We start from the raw sequence: 12,444 nt of genomic DNA, 5'->3' as shown, positions 1-12,444 counted from the left end.
TGCAGAGTGCAGTGTGTGGGTCTGCATGTGCGCTCATGCCAGGTCTGTGTGTTTTCCAGTGATGGCTGGCTGCTCCTCCAGTGTAAAGCTCCTGTGTGACAGCGGCGCTTCTGTCAACGCCAGCGATTTTGTGAGTATTTCTGCCGGGTCGCCCGCGACGACAGGGGGTCACGTATCGCCCGTGCATTGAGCGCAGCCTCCACGCACTGACGTAGAAAGGCTTTAATCGATCATAATGGTCCCTCTTTTTGGTACTGGGGTGATGAGGCTGGGGGTCGCCTAGCGAGGCCTGGTGTTTTCCGGGTTGTTCTGACCCCCCGTCGCTGTCCCGGTTTTTCCCGCAGGAAGGCCGGACCCCCCTGGTGCTGGCCACCCAGATGTGCCACCCCCGGATCTGCCAGCTGCTGCTGGAGCGAGGGGCGGACATCAGCCTGCGCGACAAACAGAACAAGTACGGCTGGGTGTTTCGGGTCACGGGTTCGATAGCGCTGGAACTACAGGTCCCATGAGTTCACTAGAAAAGTGCTTTCATTTTTGGAGCTTTTGCTTCTGAAAATTGATGTGTACTAACTGGAAAAATAATTTAGGAGCACGTCTACAAACTGGGATGCGTTAGTGTGCTCATATTTATTAAACTTTGGATTACATGGACTCCTTGTGTGGAGCCACTGAATGGTCAGGCTCGATTAAACGCTCTTTGGAGCCCATCGTGTCCTTCTGTGCCGGTGTTACTAATGAGGATCGCACACAGGTGAGAAATGGTCATTTATTTAATCATAGTGTTTGAGGAACTCTGCCCCAACTTCTGATTCTCTCGATCAGGAACGTCCTCGTCTTGACACTCAAATTAAGAGAAAGTATCGGTTTCAAATAATTAAGTGAGAGCTTGTCCTCTGATTTTTAAGCAGCTGCTCCCCCATCATATGGTTATAAGTCAGTGAACTGAGAAAGTCAGAGGAGACATTCCTTGCATGGCTGCCTGTATGTACGCCTGAATGTTAGAAGTTATGTTGGGTAATTGAGTGTTTCTGTGAGAATGTGAGAATTTCTATAACATTATTTGCAGTGTTATTAAAAGGTGTCCGCCACTGTTGTGGTCTGCTCCAAGGGCACCCAAACCCTCTGCCCCAGTTGAGTTTTCCTGTGAATTCAAGGTTATTCTCCTGAAAAGTTATAAACAGCACTGAAACTGTTTTGAAGTTATTTAAACATGCACCTTTAAACTGTTCTTAATACGGTTTAATATGTGCTTGTGTTTGTCTGTTGGATCTGTCTATGTTTGTGTCTGTGTCTGTATCTGTATGTGCGTGTGTGTGTGTGTGTGCGTGTGTGCGTGGGGTCCGTTCGTGCGTGCGTGTGCATGTGTGTGTGTGTGTGCGTGCGTGTGCGTGTGTGTAGAACTGCCCTGATCCTCGGGTGTGAGTACGCCTGTAAAGACGCGGTGGAGGTCCTGCTGAAGAGCGGTGCTGATGTCACAGCCAAGGACAGCTTTGGGCACGACTGCTTCCACTACGCCCGCCTCAGCAAGAACATGGAGCTGGTGACGCTCGTAAAGAGCTTCCTGGACAAGGCCGCGAAAGGTCAGGCGCCATCGCAAGCCCCCCCCCCATCCCCCTTCTCCCATCCAATTAGGCCATCCTTCATCCTATGTATTCGTCTGCACCCTGCATCATCACAAACCTATGAGCAGACTCCATCTTTTGTGTTTGGGGCAGGGGGGAGGGGGGATCCTTGGTGCAATTTAAGTGTTTGCAGGAACATGGAGCAGGAGAGCTGGACTCAACAGGTGGTCCTACAGGCACAGGAGAGCCAGTCTAAACAGGTGGTACTGTAGGCACAGGAGTGCTGGACTGAACAGGTGGTACTATAAGTAGGGGTGCTGGTCTGAGCTGGTGGTACTATAAGTAGGGGTGCTGGTCTGAGCTGGTGGTACTATAAGTAGGGGTGCTGGTCTGAGCTGGTGGTCTATAGATGGGTGCGGTCTGAAGCTGGTGGTACTGATAGAAGGGTGCTGCGAGCTGGTGTATACAGAGGGTGCGCTATGGGTACTATAGAGGTGCTGGTCTGAGCTGGTGGTACTATAGGCAGGACAGAGCTGGCTTTGACTGTGGCTTTGTGAGCTAAGCAGGTTGTTCTCTGGCTGTGCGCGTGATCCCTCACAGGCAGGAACAGGAAATAAAAGGCCACTTGGACAAAATGTCTAGAAACTTCCATTACACACCTACAAAAGGAAATGGGCAGGACTGAGGAGGGGAAATGGAAAGCTGTGCTCACAGGGTGAGGCTGCCCCCCTGAGAGCCCTGTCCCACTATCTAATGTATTAAATTGTTAGAAATGATTACTTCTGGTATCTCTGTGTGTTATAAGCATAGTTCGGAGACACTGAGTCAGAGTTGAGTGATTCCTCGCTGTCCTTCGCTCTCCATCTTTGCCTCTCTCTCCCTCTCTCCCAGCCCCTTGCTCTCTCTTCCTGAATGAGTGGTTGCTAATGGCAGGATTTGAAAAGCAATGCCGGGGATGAGGGCGCATGTGCTCCCGCACACAGCACTTCCATTACAGGGGAGCCTTCTGGCAACCGAATGTCTTATTAGCTGCAGGGCCTGACTGAAAGGATAATGGAGCTCACAGATGTGGATAAATATAGCTCTCGGCAGCATTGCTGTAGGGTTTTATGTATTGGTGTGTGGAAGAGGACAGCTTTGTTTCAGCTCCCATTTGCCCGTGAGAAAGACGGAGTACACAGGTGCTCGAGTGGCTGTGGCATCATCAGAGTATATTGGGGGTAAATGCCGTTTGTCACGAATAACACAAAATGTCTGTAGACCCCACAACATTATGAAATTTGCAACATTTCAGCAAAGGCAATTTTTTAAAATGCGTAATATTTCCTGAAAGAAAAGTGAATCATGAAATCTGACTTTCATTTAGCCTTTCTGACTTTCTGACTGTTGCACTTTAACTCCTGTCCCTGAGAGTGTTTCATAAAACACTAAAGTAAATCAAAGTGTGATAATAGGTTATTGTTAGACACTGGCATTGAAAACGACAGTTCAAAGACTATCGGAATCGAGCATCAATTAGCATGCTGCCAGATGACTTCATTATAATTACCCTGCCAGCACCGGTCTTTACAGCTTATTGTGTGTATCCAGGATGAAATGAAAAGGCATTTGTGCAATTAGAGGACTGCTCTGAGCACAGCCTCAGTGAAACCTGCTCTCAGTGAAACCTGACTTCTCTTTCCCTCTGCTCCTCTGTTAACAGAAAGGGAAGCGGCTAAGAAGGAGCTGAAGATGCGACAGGTAGCGCTGCCTCTTTGATCTTTATTCCTGTCACTTTCCCCACGGTCCCAGTCTTCTGTGTATCTCTGCTTTACATGGCTGTGCATGCACCATATTAAAATGTATAAACCCTTCTAGTGAACAGCAATTCTGCGGCAGCCTGCACAGTCCTTTTTTCAGCCAACATCCCGTATCTCCACTTAATGTCTTCTCATAGTGCAAATGCACGTTCACCGGAATAGAGGAGGAGCGTTTACGTGTGGGAGAAAAATCGTTGGTTTGCGCTGTTTTGTGTGCAGTGACTGCCTGTGGTGAAAATGGCTTCACGTGGTCTTTAGCACCAGGGAAGAGCTGTGCAGTACAATGTCTAAGGACAGGCTCTGCGATGAATTTGATAAAATAGAAGTGCTGATGTATCTAGGAGTGAATATTTTAACACTCTGTGCTTTCACACATCTTCACCCCCCCCCCCCCCCCTCCTCCTCCTCTGGGCTGGGTGCAGGGTTGTGGCCCCTGAGGGACTCTGAGCGGGAGGGTAAATGTGTGCTAGCCCCAGGGCTGGGCAGGTGAAGGTTAGCCTGGGAGAAAGGACACAGATTCAGCTTTCCCTGCAGAAGTACTGCTCTCAGAATGTTAATGGAGCACTTTGGGAACTCTTCAGCTCCCCCTGTGGGACATGGGCCCGTGTGCCTGTTCTCTCCCTGCCTCATCCAGTACGCCCACTTTCCTGTCCGGAAACCAAAGATAGAACACGCATTCTTAAAACCTGCACAGTCCCGCAGGCGCATTTGTGTTAGTGAACGTTTTCATGGGTCATGGCTTAGCTGTGCAAACAGTTGCTCTCATACTTAAAGGGTTCATTTCAAATGACCCCTTGTTTATTCCAAAGCGTACAGAAATGATGCGTTTCTGTATTGACTCTGGATGTCGTCTTCTCTCACCTCTGTGGTGCAGATGGCTTGCTGCTGTTACACTAGCACATGTGGCAGACAGGGGAGTGCTTGGGCCACTGTATCCAGCTGGTCACTACTGCCACCTAGTGTTCGTAAGGCTGTATTGAAGGACACCTCAAGGGTATCAGGGGTTGTTATTGTAAAAACTTCTCCAGTAACTTATTTCTGTAGTTCCGGTTTGGTCAGTAAAGCCCTGCTGCTCTCTGGGCCTCAGAGTGAGACTGGGGAGCCCTGCTTCCGTGTAATCTGCCAGACTGGGTCAGTGCTTCAGGGGATACATGCTAGCGCTCCCTCTCTCTGTCTGCAGTGATGGAATCAATACAAATAAAACGCTTCTTTTCACAGCAGTCAGTGGACCTGAGTGCTGGAGCCGGTGCAAGGGACCAGATTATACACGTGAGTGGAGACCGGTCCGACACCCACTCAAAGTCACAGACCGCTTTCTCCCCTTTGGAGGATTTTATTTTTGGACAGTCGCTTCATGCCCTTTTATGAAGAGGAATAAGTCGATATATTCTGTAGCTGAATTTGGCGCAGAAGAGCAAAATGTGCTGTGATGAATCCCTTCCTCCGGAATGCATGTGATGTTGGTTGTGATGTGTCCAGCTCTATTGTTCATTAAGTGAAGTAAAGGGGCCCTCCGCCTCATTGTCCTTGTGTACATGCATACATACACACACCCCATTTGCCTCCTGGACCTGCTAGGGCCCAGGGCAGCTCTCCCTGTGCTACCCTTTTAGCTCTGTCCCTGGTGGTCCCCATAATGAGACTAGTCCAGCCTGCTGTAATAGTGGCACTACTACACACTGCTCTGGGTAAGCGTCAGCTAAGCGATAGTAATACAGTGCCCTGAAATAGTGATTTGATTGGCTGGCTGAATGTGTGCTGCAGGACTTGGAGAAGAAGAATGAGAGCCAACAGGAGTCCCTGCGCTCCTTTCACCAGGAGCACAGGGCTCTGCTGGAGAAGCTCAATCAGCTGCAGCAGCAGCTCAGCCAGGTGAGAGAGCAGGGCCCTGAGCTCAGCACTGACACGCAGTCCAGACACACAGCCCCGCCATACAGCACAAACACGCAGGATGGACACTCTACAGACACACAGTCCCGCCATACAGCACAAACACGCAGGATGGACACTCTACAGACACACAGTCCCGCCATACAGCACAAACACGCAGGATGGACACTCTACAGAACACGTCCCGCCATACAGCACAACACCAGATGGACACTCTACAGACACACAGTCCCGCATACGCCGAACGCAGAATGGACACTCTACAGACACAGTCCGCCATACAGCACACCGCAGGATGGACACTCTACAGACACACAGTCCCGCCATACAGCACAAACACGCAGGAGGGACATACAGACACCAGTCCGCCGTACAGCACGAACACGCAGGATGGCACTCTACAGCACACAGTCCCGCCATACAGCACAAACACGCAGGATGGACACTCTACAGACACACAGTCCCGCCATGCAGCACAAACACGCAGATGGACACTACAGACACACAGTCCGCCATGCAGCACAACACGCAGATGGACATACAGACACACAGTCCCGCCATACAGCACAAACACGCAGGATGGACACTCTACAGACACACAGTCCCGCCATACGCACAACAGCGATGGACTCTACAGACACACAGTCCCGCATACAGCACAAACACGCAGGATGGACACTCTACAGACACAACAGTCCCGCCATGCAGCACAAACACGCAGGATGGACACTCTACAGACACACAGTCCCGCCATACAGCACGAACACGCAGGATGGACACTCTACAGACACACAGTCCCGCCATACAGCACAAACACGCAGGATGGACACTCTACAGACACACAGTCCCGCCATACAGCACAAACACGCAGGATGGACACTCTACAGACACACAGTCCCGCCATACAGCACAAACACGCAGGATGGACACTCTACAGACACACAGTCCCGCCATACAGCACAAACACGCAGGATGGACACTCAGCACCGATACTCATTACCGCCATACAACAGCAACACGCAGGACGGGCTTGCAGTACAGACATAATGGTGCACACACTCAGTATGGACATAACATATGAACACAAAGTGCAAAGATTCAGTGTGATATGGAAGGATATGCAGGGGATACAAGCCCTTTGTGATAAACCAATGTTTACTTTGTTATGTAGGAGAAGTCGACTGTGGAGGACATACAGAAGGAGGTATGTAAGATGTTCCACACCTCAAGATTATTCCAAGGTTAAATGTAGCCATCATTCTTTGTTTATAGTGTTTTTCCTGGAAGGGTTTGATAACTTTGTACGTGCATACCATAAGTATGTATGTGTGCTATTAGAGGCATGAATCATGCTGTAATTCCACTTTGTTCCAATGTTTCCTCTGCATCGTGTCTCTGGATGCTAATGTATTCCATTAGTGTGGTGCTGTATGCAGTGTTCCAGCTTGTGTTAAGAAGCTTGCGTGCATGCCTGATGTGCTTCCTGCTACTTGACATTGATGTATGTGCTAATCATTGAAAATAGAATCTGGAGCTTCGGTAGAACTGGGCAGGGGAATGATCTTGCCACAGTAATATCCAGGGGTCTTTTAATGTGTATCCAGGAGATGCCACGATTGATCGAGTACAAGGGCTTATCGCGCTTAATTGCCCCAACGGAGAACAGCAAAGAGATGAAATGTTTTGAATTCATGGCAACTACAGAGAGAATAATGTCTGTCTGTGTGCACCAAAGCGTCTGGAAGCCCTTGATATTGACCTCTTCTTCCCAGTGGCCCGGTTCCACACAGCACTCGGCCATCTTGGCATTTCTTTTTTGTCTGTAATTACCTCCTGTTTCACCCAGCTTTGTGGCTCCCAGTGTCAGAGGCGGATATAATTGTATCCACACCTGCAAACATTTCTGTCAATTATGGTGTTTGCGCAAATGAGCAGTTTGCCTACTTTTTTTTTTTTGGGTTTTTTTTCGGGGAAGAATGAGGTTTTAATTATCTATTTTTTTTTTTTTTTTTACTATTTCTTGGTGCAAATGCAGTATACTTCTGGGAGAATTGGGATTCTGGGAATTAGAGTCATCATTAAATACTTAAACATACAGAGTGCATGCGCGTGTGCGTGCGAGTAGGAGCTGCGGCAGGCTCCGGTCTTGTCGTTCAGCGTGCGCCTCTTGCTTTGATTCAGAGGGAGCAGCTGAGGCTCCTGCTGCTGACCAAGGAGAAGGAGAAGGAGGAGGGTGCGCGGGCTGCCGTGGAAACGGTCAAGGTGCAGCTCAAGAGCCATATGGTGAGTGAGCGCGCGCCTGCCCACACCTTGGACCGTCTGCAGCAGCCTGAGCAGGAGCCAGTATGATCTCAGGCCTGCGCGTCTGGGCAAACAATTCATAATTATTCAAATATTTCATTATTATTTATACTTCACTTATGCTTATCATTTTGTTATTTATTTTTTACCGTTATGTCTGAACATGTTGTGTATAGTTTGTCTGTTTTGTACAGAATTTCAGACCAGGGCAAATTATTGTTTGTATTTTCCATTTAAGATGGAAAAGTAGTTATTGGATGTTGCGCAGAAGGCATTGAGGTGCTGGCTTTGGACTCCTGTTAAAAGAGAATCCAAAACTGAAGTCAGTTACATCATCCAAAATGCATGATTGCCTTGATATACTGGGTACAGTTTGTAGGTGAGATTTTCCATTGGAAAACTGTCACCACTTTTTATCATGAAATGTTGAAAATTGGCCCTGAAAAGCCCTTGACAGGTTCATGAGTTTCTTTGGTAACCTTGGAAAACACTTCCCAATCATTGTAGTAATCTGTCTTAATTATGTTTGAACACCTTATGTGTGTAGCTCATGTCTATTTTGTGCTGAGCCACAGTACAGTACACAGTAGATTATGTTTGAACACCTTATGCGTGTAGCTCATGTCTATTTTGTGCTGAGCCACAGTACAGTACACAGTAGATTATGTTTGAACACCTTATGCGTGTAGCTCATGTCTATTTTGTGCTGAGCCACAGTACAGTACACAGTAGAGCCCTTTTCTGAACTGTGCGGACGTTTGACACAGTCGGCCTTTCCGCACTGGTTTTTAACATTATGGGTGTGAGAGGAGTCTGTGATTTTTACCCTGTTTGAAGCCGCTTCAGTGATCAATTATTAAAGTGTGTCAAATCCAGTGTCTCTGCTTCATTACAGGGGGATTACTCGGGCCAGTCTGTTATTAAAGGTGAGCAAAGGCCTTTTCTCCCCCCTCTTTTCTTTTTAATCAGATTTTTCTTCTCCAATATGGATCCATTAAATTTGCATGAAGCCGTAGAGGGGCTCCAAATAGAAGAGCCTGAACTTTGTTTAAGCTGTTCTGAAATTCAGGGGTGTTGATTGATCGCTTCGCCCCCACAGGAAAGGACAGCGTGCTGGTGAAGCAGTCGCACAGCCTGGACTCCGCACAGGTAGCCCTTCATGTGTGCAGTCATCACATCCACCCGCTAACTCCGGCTTTATTGAGATTTACAGAGAAACGTGACGGAAAGCGCGGTTCTACTGGATCAGCACTCAGCAGTGCTCAGGACATCCTTATTTACTGGCCTTGGAAGCCGTTCTGTATCATCTTCCTTCTGCACCCCTTTGTTTTATTGATAATAAAAAGTCTGAGAATATGGAGTTTTATAGTGTAAAACGCGGCTCTCCGGGCCTGTGCTGCGTCAGCTAAACGCTAAGCTCTGCGGGGCTGGAGGGATGGGATTCTCCTCTCTGACCACCATCACGCCGTCCCGCAGGAAATTGAAAAATGAATGATTTATTTAGCTTCCCCGCCGGTGTTTCTCATTGTTTGAAATGGACTTTGTATTGCGGCTGATGGATTTTTATGTCCCCGCGCGTGGCCTCTGTGCCGTGGCGGGTGTGAATTACGCGGATGGGGGTGGGTGGCATTAAGCCTCCGGGGGCGAGCCTATCCTAGCTGTGTGCTGCACGTTTCGTACGTCCTGCTTCAGATTGCCACTGCAATAACAGTCTCACTTCAGGATTATGCTTTAAGAGTCTTCACGTTCCCACTCATCTTTATGACACGGTAGGAGTATAGGAGAGTAGCGTAGGTCATTATCTGGTTTTGCTTTTTAATGCATTCCCCACTCCCATGTCTTTGGTTTTCTGTGGTGCTTTTATGCAACTGTCCCTCGCACATTAGGGTACAATCCACTTGGAAGAGCTAAAGAACTCAAATGACTCCAAAAGCAGTAAAAATAAATTCTTTTTAACAGACTGCTGTCATGTCAGCATAGAGCTTTAAGTTATCAGTGTAATTGGGAATCCGGGTCCTGTACATTTGGAAGTGTGTGAAATGTAAATGTGGGACTAACGCATGATGAGCGGCAGATCTTTTGAAGCTCCTCCCCCTTCCCCTGCTGTAGGTCCTTCAGTCGGCCTATGGGCACACGCGCTCGGCGTCCCGCCCCCTGGAGCTGACCCGGGAGCCGGACACCCTGAGGAGGGAGCTGGAGCTGGCCAGGAGGAGGCAGGAGGCGGCCGAGGAGGAGGCGCGCAGGCTGCAGGGGGCGCTGGCGCTCAAGAAGCAGGAGTGCGAGGAGCTGGGGCGGAGCCGCGAGGCGGAGAAGCGGGACTCGGACCGGCAGGTGCGGGAGCTGGAGGAGGCGCTGGGAGACGTGCAGAAGCGCATGCTGGACTCGGAGGCCAAGATGAAGCAGCTGCAGGCCCACGTGGTGGCCGTCAAGGACCACCTGAGCAGCCAGCTGGCCGAGGACCTGAAGGCCCAGCTGCAGGACGTCAAGGCCAAGTACGAGGGCGCGTCAGCAGAGGTGTGCCGCCTGCGCAACCAGCTGAAGCAGAGCGAGCAGGCCCTGGAGGAGTACAAGGAGAGCGAGGGCCGGCTGGCCAAGGAGGAGGAGCGGCTCTCGCGGGAGCTGGCCCGCGCCCGGGAGGAGCGGGAGGAGATGGCCGCCGCGTTCGGCGAGCGGGAGGCCCGCGCGAGGGAGGCCGAGGCCCGGCTGGCGTCGGCCGTGCCCAAGGAGAAGTTCGACAACATGAAGAACCTCCTGACCAACGCCGTGGACCAGAAGGAGCGGCTGCTGGCCGAGCTGCGGGAGGACTACGACCGCGCGCTGGAGGAGGTGGCCGCGCTCCACAGGGAGCTGGACGGGCGGGGCACGGTGCCGCTGCACGAGCACGAGCTCGCCACCGCCGCCCTGGAGGAGCAGAACGGCGTGCTGAAGAAGAAGCTGGCGGACGTGACCGCCAAGAGCCAGGCGCTGATCCTGGAGGTGGAGGAGGGCGAGGAGGAGAACAAGCGGCTGACCCAGCTCCTGCAGGAGAACAGCAGGAAGCTCCAGACGCAGTACGTGCCGCTCAAGGCCCACGAGGAGGCCACGCGGGCGCTGGAGGAGCTGAGGGCGGAGCTGGAGCGCGCGGCGCGGAAGGTGGAGCAGGCGGAGGCGGAGCTCCAGAGGCTGCGGGCGGAGAAGGGCACGCTGAACGAGAGCGTGGCCCGCCTGCAGACCAGCTACGTCCCCCCGGAGAGGTTCGAGCGGGAGGTGGGAGCGCTGTCGGCTCGGAGCACGGAGCTGGAGGCGCAGCTGGAGGAGCTGCGGAGGAGGTGCGAGGAGAAGGAGAGGGAGCTGAGCGAGGCGGCGGCGGAGAACGCTGCGCTGAGAGGGAGCGTGAAGGGAGAGGGCGCCCAGAGGGAGGAGTACGAGCAGGCCAGGGCGGAGCTGAGCGCCGCTCTGGACCGCGCCCGGGCCAGGCTGTCCGAGATGGAGAGAGAGGGCGCGGAGCGCGAGGAGGAGCTGCGGAAAGTGAGAGAGGGAAACGCAACGTTGAAAGAAAAGCTTGAGGGTGTGGAGGCGACCCTGGGGAAGGACTACGTAAGTCTGAAGGAGCACGTGGAGGCCAAGCGCCAGCTGGGCGGCGCTCTGAGCGTGGCGGAGGCGCGGGAGAAGGAGGCGGCCGCCGCCTGCCACTTAGCCCAGGAGGAGACGCGCAAGCTCCACCAGGAGATCCTGGAGCAGAAGAAGGAGCTGGACACCATACAGGAGGCCATCAGCTCCAAGTTCATCCCGGCGAGCGTCGTGGAGGAGAAGGAGAGGTCCTACGAGGCGGCGCTGAAGGAGCTGACGGGACAGCTGGAGGAGGCGATGGAGAAGTACGGTCACGTGAAGGTGGAGGGAGAACGTCACAAGCAGGAGAAGGAGAAGCTGAAGGTGGAGATGGTGTCGGCGCAGAAGCTGCGGGAGGCGGAGGAGGCGCACAGGTCACAGACGGAGGAGCTCTCGCGGAGGCTCCGGGAGGTGGAGGAGCAGAAGAGGGATCTGGAGGAGCACAGCGCCCAGTGCACGGCGGAGGTGCACAGCCTGCAGCTGAGGCTGGAGACAGAGTACGTGCTGGTGGAGCAGTTTGAGGCCATGAAGGAGTCCCTGAGCGGGGAGATCCAGCTGGCCCGGGAGGAGGCCGAGAGGGCGGCCCAGGCCTACGGGAGGGAGGCGGCCCGGGTGGCCGCCCTGGAGGCCCAGCTGCAGGGCCGCAGCGACGGCGCCGCCCTGCTGGCGGAGCACGCCCGCGCCAAGGAGGCCCTGGAGAAGGAGGTGGCCCGCCTGCGCGTGGCCCTGAGGCAGGAGGAGGAGAGCGGCACCAAGAGGGCCGAGGAGGTGGCTGCCCTCCGCTCCGAGCTCCTCCTGGCCTCCCGGGCGATGGAGGAGGCCTGCCGCGGGGAGGCCGAGGAGGTGGCGGAGCTGCGGGCGGAGAAAGGGAGGCTGGAGGAGGAGGCGACGGCACTGGCGGAGCGTCTGACTCGCCTGGAGGAGCAGTGCAGGGAGCTGCAGGAGGAGGCAGCCCGGGCCCGGCAGGGAGAAGGCAGGGCCAGGGCAGAGATGGAGGCCCTGCAGGTCAAGAGCACCTCCATCGAGCGGGAGATCAGGGAGCTGAAGGGGAGGTACGACGACTCCCTCAGCACCATCGGGGACCTGCAGAAGAGGATCCAGATGTCCTCTGCGCAGACAGAACAGAAAGATAAGAAGGTAAACGTGCTTTCGGTTCTCAAAGTTGTCAAATGCGATTTCCCTGCCCTTTCCTTAACAAGCCTGTGGCTCCAGGGAGTGGTGAAACCTGTTCTCCGTTCGGGTGCCTCTCTGATGCTTAGAATTCAGATTATCAGAAAGTAGGTAGCAGGTTGTGAAAAAATTTA

At 52.7% G+C, this 12,444-nt stretch overlaps 1 protein-coding gene across 3 annotated transcripts in view; it reads left to right on the top strand.

The window, feature by feature from the left end:
* Nucleotides 1-12,444, top strand: part of LOC135241652 (uveal autoantigen with coiled-coil domains and ankyrin repeats protein-like) — a 57,750-nt gene that overhangs the window by 40,206 nt on the left and 5,100 nt on the right. For 2 of the 3 annotated variants that reach the window (XM_064312201.1, XM_064312203.1), the window contains exons 6-16: nucleotides 60-130; nucleotides 345-451; nucleotides 1,399-1,580; nucleotides 3,265-3,302; nucleotides 4,580-4,630; nucleotides 5,126-5,233; nucleotides 6,423-6,455; nucleotides 7,433-7,534; nucleotides 8,448-8,478; nucleotides 8,652-8,701; nucleotides 9,662-12,277. In XM_064312201.1, the coding sequence (XP_064168271.1) occupies nucleotides 60-130; nucleotides 345-451; nucleotides 1,399-1,580; nucleotides 3,265-3,302; nucleotides 4,580-4,630; nucleotides 5,126-5,233; nucleotides 6,423-6,455; nucleotides 7,433-7,534; nucleotides 8,448-8,478; nucleotides 8,652-8,701; nucleotides 9,662-12,277 (3,389 nt within the window). The remainder of the gene's footprint in view (nucleotides 1-59; nucleotides 131-344; nucleotides 452-1,398; nucleotides 1,581-3,264; nucleotides 3,303-4,579; nucleotides 4,631-5,125; nucleotides 5,234-6,422; nucleotides 6,456-7,432; nucleotides 7,535-8,447; nucleotides 8,479-8,651; nucleotides 8,702-9,661; nucleotides 12,278-12,444) is intronic. The other variant, XM_064312202.1, reaches the window with a different exon arrangement.

Source organism: Anguilla rostrata, chromosome 16, assembly GCF_018555375.3.
Source record: "Anguilla rostrata isolate EN2019 chromosome 16, ASM1855537v3, whole genome shotgun sequence".
Taxonomy (NCBI): Eukaryota; Metazoa; Chordata; class Actinopteri; order Anguilliformes; family Anguillidae; genus Anguilla; species Anguilla rostrata.
The sequence above is the reverse complement of the archived record's forward strand: the minus strand, read 5'-3'. Positions and strand labels throughout refer to the sequence as shown.